The 21,465-nt window shown below is 39.8% G+C and overlaps 1 protein-coding gene across 1 annotated transcript; it reads right to left on the minus strand.

Annotated features, from left to right (window-relative positions):
• Positions 1–340: 340 nt before the first annotated feature.
• Positions 341–20,850, minus strand: LOC117256248 (SPRY domain-containing protein 3-like). The gene is made up of 11 exons (XM_033625547.2): positions 20,734–20,850; positions 19,146–19,292; positions 18,886–18,961; positions 12,982–13,106; positions 12,449–12,581; positions 12,126–12,314; positions 7,088–7,237; positions 3,960–4,017; positions 3,256–3,375; positions 3,042–3,163; positions 341–2,483 (listed from the first exon to the last, which is right to left on the minus strand). The coding sequence occupies exons 2-11, from the start codon at positions 19,271–19,273 to the stop codon at positions 2,349–2,351; spliced, it is 1,236 nt and encodes a 411-aa protein (XP_033481438.1). The 5' UTR covers positions 19,274–19,292; positions 20,734–20,850; the 3' UTR covers positions 341–2,348.
• Positions 20,851–21,465: the final 615 nt, after the last annotated feature.

The following is a 21,465-nucleotide window of genomic DNA, read 5'->3' on the forward strand; positions in this document are numbered from 1 at the left end:
TGCTTAAATTTTGATAGTTTATAGACATCAAAGACATTGACACAAAATCTCTGTAACATCAATAAGCCCAAACAGCTTCTTGAGATCATTACATCTTTTGAAATCCAGTTAACAAGCTATATGAATTATTAAGGGTTAGCCCTTTTAGAAAAGGCAAAAACTTATTTTATTTTCAGTCCAATACTACAACCACAGGAAGACAAATGTGAGAAGAATATTCATCACACATACATAATTTAGGCACTGAAAGTTTGGTCTGCGTTTCAAGATGATCTCATTAGCATTAAAGTCAGCAGACAGCCCCATATGTTATTCATATTAAACACGACACCACAAAAAGCAGGGTGTAAATATTTATTCATGAAAACTATTTTTGGCATGTTTACCTGATTGATTTAAGTGAAAAGAGACGACGAAGGAGAGAAAAGGCAAAATGAAATACAAACATATAAGACAGGATGTACACAATAAGGGCTGGACTGGGAGAGACTGATGTTAAACTTCATTCATGATTAAATACACAGACGATAAATGGGCTAAATATTAAAAGCGTGTGGCAGACAGCCAACAGCAGCAGAACATCAAATTTAGCTCCTGTGAACTAAGATGATCATAAACACAAAATTGGACAATGACAGTGAAAAGTGGGACATGAGTACACCCTGTCTACAGTACAGGCTGATATGATGATGTGCATGTTTCCTCGGCACACAGTTAGCAGCAGTTGAGCATCACATGAACACCTGTCTTTTACATTTTTTGCTGACCAGGAGGACACTTCATGGACGCAATGAATCCTTATGTGTTTTTGGCACTTTTACTATGAGGTGTATAAGAAGTTTTTCAGTGTGAATGTAGCTCCACAAACTTGTGAACTGACACATGCCACACACATACATGGATCACCTGATAAGGGTCCAGACTGGAGCTACTCACACAGGCACTTTGCTCATCAGGTCAAATGTTCAACAACAGTCTGGTTGTAAAACATAAATTATTGTATCTGTTAATGTCAGACTTTAAAAAATATTGCAATTAACAGCTTCTTGTTATATATTTTTTTTAAATGATTCACAAGTTGTAGCACATGTGTGAACTGATACCAGCAGCAGAGCCTTTACCTCTGTTTGTAAAAAAAAAAAAAGGTAGGTGTATTTGGAAATTTGGTGTCACTTCTACTTTAACAGGCTTCAATGTCAAAGATATTGATTCAATAAGAAAATAACAATAACCACCCCCCCCCCAAAAAATGCATTACAGGTTTGTGGCCATCGCTGGTTGACTTGAACATACAGCAAAATCACAAAAACAATCATAGAAAAGACAAGGTATGTAATTTTGATTCTCAAAGATACCTGACAGCATCAAGTTTTACAGTATGGCTTCATGAACATCTGCTGACATGACAAATGTTTCTCACAAAGACTTTGGAGTGATTATACCTGCACGTTATGACAGTACATCTCGTCTATTGTATGTTCTCAATTAGGTCAAAATCATACCTGATTAAACAACAGCTACTCATGATATCATAAAATTTGGAATTTTGCTTTACCTTGGCATTAAAACCAAAATAATCTGGTTTCAACTTACATTCAATTATCCCATAATTCCTGATGCATGTGGCCCGCACAGCTGCCACAAAACATGCAGTAATGACTCCACGATACAACAAGCACTCACACTTGTACAGAACCACTCATAAAGCAGCTGACTTTGCATCACAGAGTAAACTCACCGTTCAGTCTGCGCATACTGCTTTTTTTTCTTTTCTTTTTTTTGGAAGACTTTCTGAGCATTATTTTTCAAGCTATCACTCTCACCACTGAGTGTCAGTAACACACCATCGATAGGAGGAAGCACAGCAGACCTCTGGTAATGAGCACAGTGCGGCTGCGAGTGGTGAGAGTGGAGCTACATTACTGCTGACATACTGCATTCTGTTGCTGATAAGAGGGTCCACTTGTTTGCTGGAGTCGACATTGATTGGATTTTTTTTACATTCACTGTCCTGGCGAGAGCCTTTTTTTTTTTTTTGGCTTTTTATGTTATTTCATGAACTTTACTCTGCGATGATGCGTGTCACCTAAACAAACCTCTGGTTTAATTTTTTCCTATGAAACCATTTAATTATAAAGCACTTCTTTAAAGCACGCATGTGATATTAACATGCATTGTTCTGATCATTCTGACAGCATGAGGGAGCCACAGTCACCTTCCACACTGGAGTGACTTTTCAAGTAACACCTTTGGAGCCTGTTGCTGTGGCGGTATTATTTATTATCTGATCGAGTGCTCAATCATTTGTCACTGCTCTGATTTCTCCGCTCAGTTTTCCTTCACTCTGCTCAGCCGCTGAGAGGGTGCAGGTCCACTCTGACCTTCTCCCCGGTGCTCATCATGCCAATCGTGGGGTACAACCCTCCTATGGGTAAGGCCACTTCCCTCCGGCCCACGACCTTTCCATTTCTGGTGAAGAACACCTGTTCAAACGCAAGAGGATAGCAAGGAGATAATATGAATGTTTGAACCGACTGTTTGAAGGAGCTCTAAACAATATTCAGAACATTAATGAAGCAGCAAACCACTATTTGTTTTGTAAAGATATAGTGGAGTAATGGCATCCTGAGCAAAGAATGAAGTCTTGCTCCCTCTGTGTGTTGTAATCCGAGCTGCTCACCTGTGCATGTTAGTGCATGTGAGTCCCTGTGTGTGAATCCCGCTGGCTAGCTCACCACCACCACTTTGCACTGCACTTATGTAGCAGTAATTGCTGATATTGGGACAGTGTTGTCATTGAGGTGTAGCACCCACCCTCTGCTTCCCCCTGGTTAACACTGTTAGCTCTGTCAGCATTGTTGCAATTGTAAGTACTGTTAACACTGTTGGCACCTTTAGCTGATGCTACTCCCCAGCTCAGCCACCCCCACGCTGAGAATTGTGTGCAGACAACCTCTGAATCACAGATACACTCTGAATATCATAATAAGCTCCTTTAAGAGTGCCTGATTTTATATTTCCAGATTTTGACAGCATCTCACCGTGACCTTCCTCCCCTCCATGTCTTCTCCCTCATCCTCCTCATCTTCATTGTTCGCATACAAGTCATTCTGAACCTCGCTGGGTTTGGGAATCACTTCGAAGTCCCAGTCGTCTACGTCATCTGAAAGAGCCCAGACACATAAACAGAAAGAGATGATTAGAGGCTGCACATCATGAAGCAAAGTGCTTTGGAAACACAATCAAGATGTTCACCTCCACCATCAAGGCTGTAGTCGCGTGGAAACATGATTCCACAGCCCATAATGTCCCCTTCAAAGCAGCGTGGTCCAAACGCGTCCCCGACCCCGCTGCCTTGGAACAACTTGCCATCATCTACAAAGAATGACCAGGATGCTGATTAGTGCTTTGAGTCACATGCATGAGAGAGTGTGACACAATCAAGAAGACACAAGACATCATCTACCATCACTAACATTTACACACATCCTTTTGTTTGGCTGAGCAATGTGAAGTAACATCCATCCATTTATTTTCTGGACCACTGTATAGACAGACAAACTCATTCCCACTCACTCCTACGAGCAATTTAGAGTTTCCAGTTCGCCTGACCTGCATGATTTGGACTGTGGGAGGAAACCAGAGCAACCAGAGTGAACCCACGCAGACACAGAGAAGAACATATGCAGTGATACTAATGAGTGTATTGTGAACTATTTTCAGCAGTTGTGGCTGTTTCCAGCTGGTGGCAGCCAAAGAAAGCATCTGAGAAATCTAAGAAATCATTACATAACCTTATAAATATTTCATTATTATTGACATAATGATTAATAATAATAAAATAATAACAAATCTGTTCTTTCTACCTGTCCCAGAAACACAATTTGGTAACATTTCCAATGACTGAAAAGAAACACATCAACAGATCATCATGCACTGGTGAATCAGCAAATGCTCACCTGCATGATAGGCTATAGACCCTCTGCTCCAGCCTGGATGTCTGTTTTTGGGGTAGTCCTGTGAGACACAACAGAAAAAGACATCTTATGATTCATTATCACATCACTAGTCTGAGCAATGTCCTCTTCCTTTTCTTTTTTTTTCTCCTTTATTGATGGAAGTTTGGGGAATTTCCTTTCCTTTCTGCCTTGAATGAAGTAAGCTGACTCAGATTTCAAAAAACAAAAGCAAAGATTTTTGCCTCATGCTTAGCATTACAAACACTGCTTGAAGCTTTTGGCATCCAGAAATGTCAGTTTTTAGACTGACAGGTTAGAAAGCTAGGAATCCAAGCTGATGGATGATTTCAGACAGGTGTTGAAAAGACATGAAAACTCTACCCAGAGATATCGCCAAACCAGGTGTTATTTCACACAAAAGGGAGATAACACAATATATATATGATCAGTATATGTTTCTATTGGGATATCTCGACAAAGACAAGTAGAAGCATTTCTGTGCCTTATCTTCAAGAAGTATTTCCCTGCTGGAAAGATGGTCTTTTCAAAAAATGCAACCAGACTGCACTGTGCCACATTGGACCCATAAATGCTCCCACTGGTGGGTGACATAATGACATAATGCGAGCTTGGCGTTTTTACACAGGAAACAATATGACAACCAGCTTGTAACGATCTCGAATTACAGTTAAACAGTAAGCTCAACAAAATTTTCTGTAAACACTTTAGGCAATAACAGAAACCTGGTTCATATTTTATATCATCACTGCATAGTTTTACCATTTATTCTCAGTTCATTTTGCCTCCATTTTTACAATACAGGAAACCGTATGGTGCCCACTTTCAGTTCACAAATTCTCACATTACAGACAAACAGTGCACTAAAATATGTTTTTGAGAACAATTTAGTTGAGAAATAGGCAATACAGTAACAGAATCTTGGTTTATATTTGATCAGCACTGCCTAGGTTTACTGTTTAATTTGAGTGTGGTCTGAGTTTAAGAGAGAAAGAAAGAGATAAGGGCAGGTCTCTTTCTTGATTCGCCTCTATACTCTTTTTGTCCGTGGTGGCAGGCTTATCAAAATGCGGGAGTACAGTCTGTAGTTCAAGCACAGCCCCTAAGATGAGAGATGAGTGGGGAGATCTGAGCACTGGGAAGACGGAGGTAATTTTAACAACAGTCATTTTTTACCTACTATCTGCACTGTTAGGATACAAAGCTGGTTGAAAATCATCAAAATATCCCTTTGAGAAGTTTCCCCTTATTACATTTTGGGTTGCACATTCAGTCCACAGAAAATATTAGCACGGTCTCTGGATGATCTGGACATTTAGTTAAGAAGTCATCTCACGGTACTTGTTTATTCCCAATATGTCAGTAAGTGGAGAAAATAATTTCCAAGTGATATGTAAAACCCACAACCTAACCTTTTAGATTTAGAAGTATTTGCTTCTTCAAATGAAGCAGTACATTTTGTATCCAGCTTTGGGTATCTTAAAGTGTCATTTCTACGACATTATTTCTATGACATGATCTTTCACTAAGCAGTATGACACTGATCAGCTAAGTCACCTCTAGACTAAGGTAACTTTCTATACAGGGAGGGATTCTTGAATTTGATTTCTTGTAATAAAACAGTTTTTATTATTTTTTACAGTGATTTTACAGTGAAGTGTTCAGTCTGAGTAACTTTATAAGTCCCTGTAAGCAGATTGCTGATGTGAAGATGGGCACAGCATCAGGTGAGATACGCACATAAAGCAGGTGACGATAAGACTGAAGTAAACAACAGAATCAACAGATAAGGTGCGCAGAAAACAGAGCCAATAAGACTTTTGCCTCCAAGCAAAAAAAGAGAAAAGGAATGCACCACAGCAATTTCTTTTTTATCCAACGTAAGCAATCATTGAGCAACTTGCAACTGTTAAGCATGTGGTACTCTCAAACACCTTTGTTTTGATTTCTGTAGAGGTAATGCTTCCCATCAGCAGACTGGTACATCTTGCGGGAGATGACGTCGGGGAAGGAACAAAACCTCAGGAATGACCGTTTGATGGATTTATAATGCTTCACCAAACCGCACACACATCCAGAAAAACAATTCCTGGAAAACAATCAGCGAAATGACAGAGCTCTATTCTCCACGCCGGCTGACCCGAGGGCACGACGTGCCCACACACAGTAACTAATGGCGGCGGAGTCAGGGGGAGCTTAATGTTGAGGGTGAGTGCAACAGTGATCCACCACCTCCCAGGCTGTGAGCACTATCACAGCTGGCAAAACAGCAGTGTGATTAGCACGAGTGATACTCAATCAATTAGCATTCAATAACTGAGTGTCCCAGCGGAGAGCAGCAATATTTGAGCCACACTTCGTTTCATAACTGTCGTTTAAGTGTCACAATGACTGCATCCTCAGCCATCATCACGCTGTTTTATTTACGTTCATAAGGATGTGAATGAGTTCATGAGAGTTTCACGTGAGGCCAAAGGCAGCTAATTGCATCTCTGATGTGTAAACACTCAACAAGTCCTCTCTCAAACCCAACTTATTTCCAAAATATGGATCATCGCTCGCTGTCATCGTTTGTGATTTAATACTGCCTAATTAATTAGAGTATCAACCATAAATTGCTTAGCCTGAGGAACTCCTGCATGCTTTTAATTCTTTTCTATTTGTCCCATCTTGTGTTCGCTGACTGACTGTGTGGAAAGAGGAAGTAAAATTAAGCAGGAGCTGAAAGAATCCAAGACAAAACAATCAGATGCTCTCATCTTATCTCACAACTAACCTTTCACATACTTAATTCCAGTGTTGTAGTTGACATGGTAGATTAGCATGTAAATGGAACAACCTGCTTTCTATGGAACACCAGATGTGGGGGTAAAATGAGACAATATTTATTCTGTTGTTAGCTTTTCCTCTTTCGGTCATCCATCACTCAGACTGGAAACAGTGAGAGCAGTGGTGCATGTGAGGGAGAGCGATGACGAGGGGTGAGTGAGGGTGGAGAAAGAGAAGTTTTCTTTACCGTCAGATAACCGCAGAGTGTGTACACTAAGTAACACGGTGTGTCGATAATAACGTGATCATTATTGTGATGACAAAAACACGGAGCCTCTTACCCTGCGTGCCAGACCCAGGGCGATGTAGCACTTTTCTCCAGCATCTGTGATCTCCAGTTCATAGTAATGGAAGCGTGTGTTGAGAGGCCGACGGGCTTGAGCCAAGCCCACGTCCACGATGCTCTTCCCTTTGCCCACATACTCCAGCAGCTGTGGAAATAACAGAGACATTACGTTACCTGCCCAGCATCAGAAACAGCAGAAAGAGAAAGTTAGCAACAAGTTAGTTGGTGAACACAGTGGAGCATCTAGCAGGTAGAGACAGATATTTCTCTCATAAGTTGATCTAGACCAAGAAAGCTAAAAGGAGCGTGAATATTGAATTCAGATGTATGTAGTGGCCAAAAACACGACTCCACATAAATGCGAACACTTCAGGTGCTGCTGAATGTGTAATTAGATGCTTTCTCCCTGAAGCTATTGTGACTGCATACACTCCATGTTAGCCACATTAACTTTATAAGACGAGATGTCAGTGTTTTTAGTCTCAGAAAATAAAAGTTGAATTGATAAGCAATAAAACACACCCTTGCTCAATTCTCTATACTGAGTTGTTTTGGTTTTACAGCCCATCTAGTCTGATATGACCAGTTGTATTTTAGATAGGGTTTATATAACTAACATTTTCTTTCAACTGAACTACACCTGCCAAACATAACACTGTGCAGAGGGAAGCATGCATTTACTGCTAGCTCACCTAGCACCGCTGAGCTAACTAACGTTACAGCAATAGACTGTGTATATAACAGTGGACATAGCTAGTGTGATGTCACCCATTGGTTTGTGGACTGGCGTTCTGAAGTCTCAAGTCTGGCATTTCGGCCGTGGCCATCTTGATTTTATGGTGTAGTGACGCTTCACAGACAGCCTGTCACTCAAGTGGCCAGCCCTTAAATATGTGTAACTTTAAGCCTTATTAAAATGTAAGTGAGTTATTAAAAAAATTCACTACAGTACAGTTGCCATCAATGTTGAAATTGGCTATAAAGACCAAAACCATTTTTCGTACCAGGCTGTAAACATGTTTAACTCTTATGTTAAGCTGGGCATTTTAATATGGGTGTCTATGGGGATTTACTCGGTTTTAGAGCCAGCCTCAAATAGTCATTCAATGAGCTAAAATTTTTGGTACTTCTGCATTGGCTTCATTTTTCAGCCTTGGAGGTTGCCGCTTGGTTCCAGCTCTGCCGAGGAGGACGCCATTAATATTTACATCTCACACTGTAATGAGCCTCTCATCCATGAGTAGATGCACGCTTCCTTCTGCACTATGATACAGCTGTCAGGTGCAGTTCAGTAGAAAGAAAATAGTTCCTACATGAAACTGCTCACAACAAGGTCTATGGATTATATCGAGTAACCGGGTCATGATTTCTGGAAAGAGACATTGCTGTTGAGTTTTTAAATTATATTTTTTGGCGCTTTGAGCACCACAAGCTGAGTGCCATCTAGTTCCATTAAAGAGAAGGCAGACATCTCTACAGGCGATGTCTCCAACACTCAGCAACTCACATCATAACAGTGTAGATTGATAAAAGCACTACAGGTAAGAGGACATATATTTTTAACTAAGGGGTGAACGGTTCCTGTCAGCAGCACATCTGCCCCATATAAAGAGTCAAAGTACTGCCCTAGTTCCAAGGTAGCATCTGTTCCACTAGCCTCCATAATGTATTATGCAATACTTTTGTTTTTTTTGAAACAGCTTAAACCTTGTGACAAGAATTACTTTCTGTATTTTCTACTCCATGCAAATTTATAAGCATGCTTTCACATCTAAACTTCACAGTCATTTAAGTTTTTTTTAAGTAATATTTGCATAAGTAAATGGAAAAACAACGAAGCTTTAGGCGGTCGGGTCGTTAAACCTACTGTACGTTTAGGCATGTCAACAAACCCGGAGGAGGAGTTTATTCAAATTATTATAATAACTCAAAAACTCCTGGGTTCAGCCTGCACCATACGCTACATTTCACTGCTAGTGATAGCACATCTGATTTTGCAATGGCATGGCTCCTGCTTCCCTCTCAGGTTGGTAGAGACAGGAGTTGAATAAGATGAGACGAGAGCATGATTTATTCACACATTATCCTATTAGAGATGTTAGATGATGAGGTGAGAAACTAGGTCGCATCGTCATGCAGTTCTTTCTTTCCTGGGAAAATGGGGCAGGATTCGGATTCGTCATCTCTGCATCGAACTGGCACTAAAAGCAAAGCTGCAGCAACAGAGATAACATAAATGTTTACTACACGCAGCAGAGGACATCAACACCACCAACGCTGAATCCATTGCCAGACTGACCTCCCCAAATGTCATCAGAGCAGTTGAAGAACACAGAGGATGACTATGAAACGGTCCAATCAGATAAAAGACTATTACACATGATGTGTACATGAGTGTCTCAGCCCAACATCTCATTACTAACATTGTTGCCAGCAACAAAACTCAATTTTCTATCAATAACAAACAAAAGGTTGCATGAGATTTCAAAAATAAACCAACAGTGTATCAAATGTTTGATCTCATAAAACCCGACCCCCACTGTCACTTCAGCACTGATTCATTTTCAGAGAAGTTGTGTTTTCTTATACACCTCCTTCTCTTCCCTTTCTGGCAGCATGTAAGCACAACCTCAAGAAGTAAACAGCCGCTCTGGTGTTTATGCAAGTAGATGAAGAAGCCTAGAAAAAAGGATGCCTAATAATTGGAAAGCTCAAACCTGTAATCCAAAAAACTTAAATATCACAATAAAAACGTCAAAGCACACTACGTTCTCCCTCGTGAACCTTGAAATCCCATAGAAAAACACCACTCTTGCTTTGTTAATAACATGTTTTGTTTTTTTTGGGCCCTGACAGCTTTCATGTAGTGTTAAGACGTGCACGTGTGTAATTGATGAGCTGCAGGGAGTTCAGACAGCGGTTTGTGGGCCCTGCATTCATACAGAACAGGGCCAAATTTGTAGAAATAAAGGATAATTAAATGTGCGGGTGGCATGAAGGTACTGCCTAAAGGCTGTTTTGCTGCAATCCCCTCCCATCTTTCTGTTCACATTTTGTGCTTATCAACGCCTGAGTCAGACACAAACACTGCAGCCCTGCCGTCACAGGGAGGGGTGGAGTCCCAAACAAAGGGAGAGAGGAGGTCAAGGAGTGCTTTAGAGAAAATGTTGGTCTCTTCTTACCAGGTTTTCAGTAAAAGCTAATATTTACGTCTGAATTTCTGTATTGACTATCTGAGTTTTGGGTTAGGGTAAGCAATCTAAACATTTGCACTTTGCCTCATTGATCTCCAATATGGATTGTTCTGATTTTGGAGTTGACACAGATCCACCACTTCCATTTAAGGTCACTGATACTATGTTTGTAGGCAGCGTATACACTGCTGGGGTTAGGGAAATCACTCCTCACAAACTATTTGATAACAGAGTCCACCACAGATTTGACACTGTTGGACTCAAAATGGACAAACTAAAAAAATCAAAATCAATGCAGCAGAATCACAATAGTCATTTTTACCCCATTCATTCTTCTTCACTGTCAAAACTTGTCACCTACATTACAATGCAACTCTAGCTGCTGACAGCTAGGCTGGAGATTCTGGTGCGTTATACTAACAGCAGCTAATGTAGTCTCCAGCAGAGATGAGGAGCAGGCTATAGAGATCTGGCAAGCTCAATTCTTTCTAACTCTACACCTCCAGATTTTTAAAATTAGTAATTTTCACCCCCAACCAACACTTGAGGTAATTTATCAGACTTCATGCAGCTCCCTATAGAGCCTCAAAATGCCTTATACAACTTTTTACTCCCCAATAGCTGTAAACTTTTATGTGCAAAATCTGTTGAGTTTGGGATACTTAAAGTCCTCCTCGTTTATGTCCACTAAAATGTCTGACCTTGACCATATTGATCTGTATCTGCGTTAAGTTTGTCACTAGGGAGGTGTTTTTATATTTTTCTACTGAAAGGGGAAATGTCTGTCCACTTCCCTGAAATCTGAGATTCAAACGTACACTAGGCAAGTTAATTCAGCTACATCACTAATATGAAAGCCACTTGCTCTCTAATATGCAGAAAGAAACGTGAAACCTTCAGTGCAGAGCTGACTTATTACATGTAATATAAATACCTAATCCAAGTGGAATATACGTATCTTTCTGCAAAACTTGATTAGATCTCTGGTATATAATTATGTAATGACAATGTGAACACACTTTAATATCATTTCACAACCAGCCACTGCCAGTTAGCCCACAGGCTAACACGCTAACAAACAACATATATTAAAGCTGCTAACTACACTTATCACTTTGATACATCTGCTAGTCAGCCATTTTGGCGCACAGCAGAATCCCCATCTGAGTCTGGGTCTGACTGAGGCTCCAACATGTATGGCTGAACCTCTTCGCTAATGCTAGCCATCTTAACGCACACTTCTCTTTCACCAGTCAACTAAGCTCTCGTAGCTCTGGTGGGCAAGGAGGAGGCCGGATCCAGAATTTCTCAATGAGGGAGAAAAAGTAAATGTGCTTCCAGTTCCTTTTTTAGAGTTTTATTTTTTACCTTGTATGTTGGAAAACCACATTAAACAAAGTATGAATCATAGCAGAGTAAAATGTGCTTGGAAGGGAACTTTAAATGATATACATATATGTTAAACAGCATGATCACAACTTTTAAGAACTAATGGGTAAAAAACTGAGGCACAGGAGTGATGGAGCGACAAACAAGTGATGTATGGCCTTTGATATGGGGTTAAGGAGTCAAGTTTCAAACAGCAGTTAGCAGCCAATCTTAATTAAATCTTTTTAATGTATTCCAGACCAATAATCTGGTGTACGCAGATTGTCCTTCATCCTCCAATTGATACCAGCCATTCATTACACAGCATGAACCTTTATAAAGCAGACAACCTGTCACTTTTAAGTGTTATATTTAATCTTTCTAGCTGGCAGAGCAGTAGAATTGGTAAAAACGATGTCCATTTTTTAGATTGATTTTTTCATTCGTCTTTCTCCCAGCAACAGGACTTACCGTGCCGGTCACCTTGATGTCATGGAGACGGCTCCAGTCCTCTTCATGACTATCCACAATCATCTGTCCATCATCCTCCTCCATCCCCCATTCAGCGTTCAGGTCCAGCAGCACTTCTTCCCCCAATGAGTGCATTCCCACAGCGGGGTAGAGAGCATCAGGAGACGCTGGGATTTCCACACTGCCGACCTAGGCACACATTCACATGCAGTACTGTTGAAAGAAAGGCAGCTGGGAACTCTGAATACATTCATGTATTAAATTGTAATGGTTGAATAAAGTTTGTTGAAGGCGACGTAGCATGAAGGTGACGGAGCACTTACGTCTTTGCCATTCTTGGTAAAAAACACAGTTAGCTGTCCCTCCTCAGCGTCCAGAGATACTCCACAGCCGATTCTGTCACCTCTGCAGCATTTTGGACCAAACTGCTGTCCCACAGTGTTGCCATTATACAGCCTGGGGAAAGACAAGTAGGGGAGGTTGAATGGCTAATCATTAAGGCTCATCATTTTTAGATTTTGCAGAGGTTCACAAAAAAAACACTCACTCAGAAAATGCTTCCAGTAACAGAAAATAAAGGGAAATTGGTACATAATCAACAACTCATTTGTGTTATCTCTCTCTAGCTTATAAAAAAATAAATACAGCTCTTAATGGCCAGTGTGGACAGCAGGAATTATTACAGCAAGCAAAACACTTTGAATGTGGGTAGCTGGTTAAGTGTTCTTTTGGCTTGTGTATGTATAACATTATACTGTGTCAGAAGTACTTATTTATGCCACATCTGCACGTATCATATCATTGAGAACATGTTCAGTGTGCAGTATATGTAAAAGCAGTCATCATTGTCACATACTTGCCATCATCGGCATGAAAAGCCACAGAGTTCGGGAGCCAGCCCGGCTGATGGTCCAGCTTGTAGAGCTGAGGTACCAAACCAACAGCAATCATTCCTCTCACTCCTGTATCGATGATGGTCACCTGCGAACACCACAGATTGAATCATCGCAGAGAAACAAGACAGGAAGTAGTACTGCAGATAAAAATTTGCTTGCCTTTGATTCTTTTATTCTTTTTTGGCAACTCCAAATACAAAAAATGGATCATCTTTGGGATGTGTTAAGCGTCTAGTGTACAGAATTAAGCAGCATCTAGTGGTGAGGTTGCAAATTGCAACCAACTAAATAATAGTTGCTCTTAGTGGCTGACGCAATACCATAAATAAATGGCCCTATCTAGAGCCAGTGTTTGGTTTGTCCGTTCTGAGCTACTATAGAGAAGCATAACCAACTTCGTGGAAGAGGACCCACTCTGTACATATAAACAGCTCATTCTAAGGTAACAAAAACACAATTTTTCTTACTTTCAGGTGATGTGTAGCCCACCACATCCCACACACTGGACCTTAAAACAGTAATCTCACCAAATCTACCTTGTTTTAATGAAGAGGGTGTCATTACATTCTGCAAACAAGCTGACATTCAGAGATGTGAGCGTTAACACCTACTTTCTTCTAAATGATGTGAGAGGTAATTTAATTCTTGCTCAGATACATTTCAGGATGTCAACCTTGAATTCAAAAGAAGCTGCTTCAACATCCAGCGCAACGTGTCATGAACAACTCATTACACATCATGTGTGGGAGGCTTTTGTATTGTGCATACGCAGAACAAATTTGTTGAGGCAGAGGAAGAGAGGAGGAGATGAAGGGGGAGGGGAGGTGAGGTGAGGTGAGGGTGGAGGACACAGATGTCTTTTTTTTAATCAGATTTTCTTTTGTTTTGGTTGATGTTGTCATACATGGATGATGAGTGGGTGCCACTGAAATATATCACAGAGCACGCACAGTACTAGTATGTTATGTACACAGTTAAACAGGCTTAAGCAAGCAACGTAATTCTGTTTATACAGCTGACACTACTTTATACTTCAATGAAAAAGAGTACTCTGTGATGCTGTACAAAGTTTTGAGCTAAATGCTAAGGCTGGCTTACCAACATGCTAACAATGACAACGTTACCATGCTGATGATTTGCTAAGATAAGTATAAAGTTTGTTCACCATCTTAGATTAGCATGTTAACATGCTAATATTTTGAAATTAGCACTAAACCCAAAGTAAGGCAGAGGCTGGTGGGAATGTCATTAGTTTAGCAGACATTGGCGATTCCATACTGACATGCTATGAAGAAGGCTAAAACAGTACGAGATTTTTTTTCTGAGTCATCCACACCTAAGAATCAGTACAACTCTACCAAAAAAAAAAAAAATAAAAAAAAACTTCAAATATTAACTTGTCGACATACTAAATTTGTTGCTGAGGTGAAACATTATTTTTTAAAGGATTTATAAATATGATTTATAAAATATTTTGATCTACACTCATTTTTTTTACCTTCTAAACCTGCCCTGTGCCAGAAAACACCTTTGTCCCAGACAAAAATTCACAACTTCAAACCATTTAAAAATGTGTTAAGAGTCCTCAAAATCTAAAACACACAGTAGGTACTGATAACATCAGTGTAAAAATGTACTGTGATAATCATTTTTGTTTTTCAAGTATATTATCTGTAAAAAGGTTGCCCTTTTACGGATGTGTCCCTGATTTTTGTCAATTTCTAAAAATAACAACATTAAATCAGGCATAAAAGGGGTTAGCTATATCACAGGGACTCCTGTCTCACTTCCTGGTTTCCAAAATGGCAGCAATGCTGCTTAAGTACTGGTAAGCTTTCAACCTTTTGATAAATTCATTAAATAATATTGCAATCAGTGTGTTTCAACCATAAGAGGCCAACTCTGTAGCTCCTCTAAATCAAGGCTAAATAACAATTATGGTTTAAAAATTAGTATTTTGATTAGTATTATGAGAACTCTTACCAATTTTGAAAAACAAAATGGCTAGTCACTACAACTGCTGTGAAATTAATAAATACATAACTTCCCGTCAACTCCATAAGACATCAACTCTGTCAAATCTTGTGCTATTCAAGACAAAAATGTAATCACTAGGAGGTTGGCCCTTACAGGGTTTAACAGTTAAGACTTTGATCTTTCAAAATACATATTTCCAGCCTAACTGAGGTGTAAAAATCAAAACCCCAAAATGTAAGGGTTTCTCCCAATTATCAAGATTGGGTGAAGTCTGAATCGTTAGTATGAAACCAATAGTAAATGAACTGCGTACTATTTCTGGTGAGAATGACAGTATGCAAACACTGGACACTACGACAGCATAAATATCCCAAATGCAGTACAAGACAACGTTCATAACGGACGGAGACCAAAACAGCCCTCTAACATCAATTCCACTTCCATTTAAGCATGTAGGATGTGTAAGATTTCACTTTGCTACTTGTAATATAGTTTTAAATTTATTTTTAATAACCAGTAGATCTGAGGTTGGCACGGGTTACCATGGTTAAGCGTCTCCAACCAGTCAGGAACCTCTCAGGAAGAGACGTGGTAATTTAAGCTTAGTGCGTCCGATAAGATACATACTGCTGTTTATTGGCAACAAAGTGTGTTGAGCGATAGTACACATATTGAGTATGCAGCCATTTTATCACAAACAGTTTTAGTAGTGCTGCTACTGCTGTCAGAGGATCACTTAAGTCAGAGGGATTAATTCTCTGCAGACCATGAATGTCTGTTTAAAATTTCATGGCAATCGATTCAACATTTCGGTCAAAGTGGTGGATAGTCAGGCTTCCTACGTTAACAGATTTTATGGTAGGAAAATCACACAAGGTGACATAAAAGTTTCAAAATACCCACTTGAGTGCCGCTGGTTTATTTGCCAGAAAAGCTTTCTATTCCTGCTCCCGCAGGCTTTCTACATGCCACTACATTTTGCTTTTGGGCTGGCACTGCTTCTCTTTTCACTTCATCAAATTTCCAAACCAACCTGAAACTATATAGCATTTCTTTGTACAAAAGTGCATGTTGGTTCAAAGCAAAAACCCCTAAAGTAAAGAGCTGGCCTTAACCATTGTTATCATAACTGAATACTGACATTATGACATCATCCCCAGGGAGCCCTACATGGACGCACTGCAATCGGAGCACTGCTGGCAAATCCAGGGCAAGGAGCAGAGGAAACTTTTAAGTTCTTTCCCATGACCTCACTGGCCTCCAGAGAGTGAGAGGCAATATGTCGCTCTTTTCTGTGTTACTGTAAAACATGCAGATGAACCCTAAAATCTACCATGAGATCTACAACCAGCATCCACTTACTATCAGTTATTAGCTCATACTCCCATTTGCGCAAATGGCTTCCTCCCTCCTCCTACGTGACTTCCACAAAGTGAGTCACAGGGATGAAGCTCATGCGAGTATGAAGGTTGAGAAGGTTAGTTACTGTTTCACTCCACGTCAGACTGGGGCAGGATGTGTGTGTGTGTGTGTGTGTGTGTGTGTGTGTGTGTGTGTGAGGCAAGTTTCAACACGGTTTATTCTGAGGAACAGTCATTGTCCTGGGATGTTTGTGCACTTCAGTGTCTAGACTACCAAGAAGCATGAAATAAACAAACCAGCACATGATCTGTAGTGAGCTGAGACTTATTTGGCTTTGTGAAAGCAGTGTGTCAGAGCTGAGATGAGAAAGTCCCCTGGATACAGAACACCATTCAAGTCAAAAGCACCACTGAAACTTTACTGTATGTGTATGCAGCAGCAGTAGATGCAGGGTTACAGTGTAGTACAGCATCAAACCTATTTCCTGGCTGCTAGCTGTGGCTTTTCACAAATAAAGAATCTGACGTGCAACCAACGCCTTGTTCGGACAGCAAGCCCACATTCATTTTTTTGGCATAACCAGATTGTATCCAGACTGATTTCAGAAAGTCTCGACAGCAAATAAGCAAATTAAATGTGATTTTTACTAATCGGATCTACATACACATTTGGAGATGGTTTTAAATGTGATTTCAATCAGATTTGTAGAGATGTGTTTCAGTATTGACGCTCTAGATGTTAAAATTGGATTTCAAAGTGTCTTCCGAGCCACTTCTTACACAACTCACAGCCACAGCATCAAATAAAGAGTGACGGAAGTGCTTAGCAGAATCCATGTTGCTGCCAGCAAAATGCTCCTAAACTGGGACCAAACTGTCAAACTAAGCAGCACTGATCAAATATGAATCAGGATTCTGTTACTGCATTGCCTATTTCTCACCTCAGTGTTTTCAGAAACATATTTTAGTGACTGTCTAGCTGTAAAATGAGAACGTTTGTGACCTGACTGCCATGTTGGAAATGGTCGAGCCCAAACAAAACACTGCCCACGGGCCAGAGCATATTTTCTCCTTTTACAGCTAAGGCTTACAACACCTTCTGTATGAAGTGAATAAATGGTAATAGCATAAGTTTTTTGCAGGAAAAGTGTGCGACCCTAGTGACGACATTTATTGAGTTACTGGAACACTAAAGCTCTTCCTACCTGGTTTCTCCTCTAATCCAAAAATACATCATCTCTTCTTAATCACAAAGGATTAACAACACCATCAAAAGAGACAAGGACATATTTTCTTAACCCTAGCTGAACTTGGTAAGTTGTTTGAGGAGTGTGTCAACATCAAAGTCATCCAAGACGAGATGCAGAGCATGCAGAGGTGAATCTGTTTGAATCTGAAAAATGACGGTTGCTATTTTCTGTGCGGGGGCCGAGACTTAATTGCTGACACTGCTTCTGTCTTTGTGTAAATGATTTTGGCATCTATGACTTGAAGAATCAGCATTAGCCTCAGTAATCACTGCACTCCCTGTCCCAACGCACAATGTAGAGAGAGCTGCCAAGAGATTCAACAAATGTATTTCCAAGCTGAAAGAGCTTTGTTTCTCGTAAAAGTGCTGTACCCAGGAAGTGTCATGATTTCTTTTACAGTATGGCTCAGCAAGATGAAGGCAAGCAGTCAGACACAACAGCCTGCCAATGCTCCTCTCACCAACACAGATCAAGAGCTGTGTCCTAAATCCATAATAAATACTAATGCTATAAAGTTAACACTATAAATGTCTACTGTTTTACAGTGTTTTGACCACTGGTGTACAAAAAATACATGTACTTTATCACTTTCTACTCACAGGAAATGAAACAAGATGTGGATCACTGCTGACCGTTTGAAACATACAGCAGGTTGCTTTTACCAAATACTAATACTTTGTTTGTTGTTGTCTGAAATGTATCTGAGCGTACACCTCTGGTACTAGAAGCCAATGTCTTGTGGTCATTTTTTTTTTTTAGTTATTCTCTGCTCTGAGGAGCTCCTTCATTTCTGTTGTGTACTGCATTGTGTGACAATAAGTGTTCATCAATACTACAAAAAATAAACTGAGCTCATCATCATACTGAGATTAGTAAGGAGGACACAAAGTCAAGAATCAGTGTTATCAATATAAAGATTTACATGTAGAATCAAATCACTATAGCCTTTTTTAATAATCATTATTGCTATTATTACTATTTAAATAATGATTTATCTTATTTGTGTTTCATTGTAATACCATCTTATCTTACATGTTTCATGTATGTAATACCTTGTTACTGAACATATTCTTAACATGTGTGTTTTTGTCATGTATTATCTTTGGTCTTCTGTTTTTGCTCTTTATTTGAAGCAACACCTCTTGTGATAAATGTTCTAAATAAATACATTTTACTCAGTTGAGTGTGGCTGTTACAGTCCCCTGATAAAATGATAATTTTTCACTCCTGGGTCACACTAATAGTCATGTGTTAAAAGGAAATGTTCAACTCTTACTTCAAAATAGCGGTTTCTTCTCGACAATGGCCGTGCCGCCACAAAACAGCCAACTTCATCTGAATTCCCATGATACCTACAAAGAGATGCAAAAGAAAAAAATAAATAAATACTGCTATAACGATCATTTTCACCAAATGCAAGCAAAGTGGGGTGCTGATTCAGCAAGCAGAGGAAGAGCTCTAGCTTAAAATGAAGGACTAAACCACATGACATGTCTGTGTCTCCAGTCTCATGGTGGCTTTGCTCATCACTGTTACCTGAGTATGTCACCATCTCTCAGCATCCTTTTCAGCCGCTCCCGGTATCGCACAGCTCGCACTTCACGAATTTCTCGAATTCGCCTCCTCCAGTTCAGAAAGCGATAATGAAGGTTTATGTCGTCCATGTCTGAAAATCATTACAATCTGGAACACAGGGAAACAAATCAAAAAGATCCATTACTGCTTTAGCACGTTATCATAAAGAACAGGCAAAGGAAGATTCGATCTTTATCTAAAATCAATTTATGTATGAAATTTGTGTGAATATAGTTTTGACTGAAATATTCAAACAAATGTTCCAGCGCTGTTAAGGCAATCATTATAGCCATAAAAGCTGTTGGGGAAAAGGGACACTTTCAAAAGAACAGCGCAGGTCCTCCTCTAAACCACAAGCGTCTTTGACCACAACATGATTACCACTGTTGCCTGACAACGAGAAGGACCTGGCTTTGATCCTCAGGCCAAACCCTCCCTGCGAGGAGTTTGTGTTTTTCCATTTACGTTTAATCCCACATTCCAGAGACATGCAAAGGCCTGGACAGTGATTGTACACTGCCAACAGGCATGAACGTGAGTCCCTTATTAATGTTAGCCCTGTGATGGTCAGGTGTCTACACTGGGTGTCTTACACTCCATGTGAACTCCAGATGACTCAAGTATGGACTGGCTCTTCTGTTAATGCCTGTGTATATGAGACACTGTGACTCAGTGATGTGCTTCTGGTCTTTCTCTACCTGAAATACTGCAAACCTAAATGCCAACACCTTAACTGTCTCCTTGGTGTAGGGCTGTAATGATAAGTAATGATAATACTCATTATCCATCAATCTGCCTAATATTTTCTTAGTAAATCCATGTGAAAACACAAGGAAAATGCCTATCACAATTAAAACCTGAAGAAAATGAAGTTATTAAATATATAAATGTTTGCTTTTTTTCCCTCTTCATCAAGTAATCAATTAATCGATCAGCTCAACACATTCAAACTGTTGTTTTCCTCTGCCAGATTGTGAAATCAAAGCCAGGATGAATCAAGTGAACGCATCTTTTCCCGGTTAGGTTTTGACGGTCGTTTTAAATTCATTACGCTGTATTTTAAAACAAAAGTATTTTAGTAAGTGGGTTATTTTAATTGCTGGCTCAGTAGTGAGTCATTACACGACAATACGGAACCCCAGCATAGAATTACACCAACTGACGTAGGGGTAAAATAGTTTCGTTGCCTGAAATGACTCTGTTCCTGGAAGTGATGGACTATTTTTTCCAAAGTGATGATAAAACCAAGTTAACAGCCCAAATACGACTGAATAAAATAGCTGAGGATCTGACTTTAATAAAGTAAACAATTATGCGAGCTATCGCTTCATATTATTATGTGTTGCGTGTAAACTTCTCCGATTGGCCGTTTTACGAGCCTACCCTAAACGCAGCGTCGTATTTCTGAAAACTACAGACAGGACTCGGTTGGCCGGCTAGCTGCTTTCAGCGTTACAACATTATGGCTAATAATGAGCTGTAAACATCACAGTGTCTCAGGTTACACACAAACGACTCAAAGCCCATCTGTCTCATGTTGGTTCCTTACTGTTTTAAAACTTGTATTGCGTCGTCCTTCGGTTTTTCTTCCAATTTTAAGGAGGTGATGTCTGTCACTTTATGTCCAACCTGCGCTGCCGGAAGTCCCGCCCCCTCAACCAATCACATCACAGGATACATTCAGTCCTTAACCTGTGCACTGCCAGTGTGTATATGTAGTCTTTTTAATAAATTGCCTGTCTGTGGTTTTACAGTTGGTGTTATCACGTGTTTTACATGAGGAGAACAGATAAAACCTGGAACTAAGACCTTACAGCAAAAGAAGCATTGTCACCTCAGTGTTTTGTCTGAGATGGGAAGTAAAAATGTTTTACAAAATAATCACTGAAAGTTGAACAATGTGGGAGAAGCCTTCTCATAACTTGGTTATATTCTAAGTATTTACAGTCATATTTAATGAAGTATGGTTTTACTTTTAGGCAAGAATCACACAGTAGCTGAAGTTGTGCTTTTTAGTCACAGTAAGGTGGATATTCTATTGAAGTTTGCTTTGAACATGTTTTCCTTGCAGTAAAAATCTGTAAGACGCACAAAGAAAGACAGGGATTTTTTGGTACTTAACCAAAAATCCTCCTGACAGCAATGCAATGTGGCCCTTTCATTTCTATTTAATTTTTCTTATAGGCCTATCACAGGGTTGTGTCTTGTGTTGTATTATTGGTGTACATCATTGTATTAGCTGGTACATTTTTTGGAAATCAAGTTAAGAGACTGTCACATA

The sequence above is a fragment of the Epinephelus lanceolatus genome, chromosome 1, assembly GCF_041903045.1.
Source record: "Epinephelus lanceolatus isolate andai-2023 chromosome 1, ASM4190304v1, whole genome shotgun sequence".
NCBI classification, from domain to species: domain Eukaryota; kingdom Metazoa; phylum Chordata; class Actinopteri; order Perciformes; family Serranidae; genus Epinephelus; species Epinephelus lanceolatus.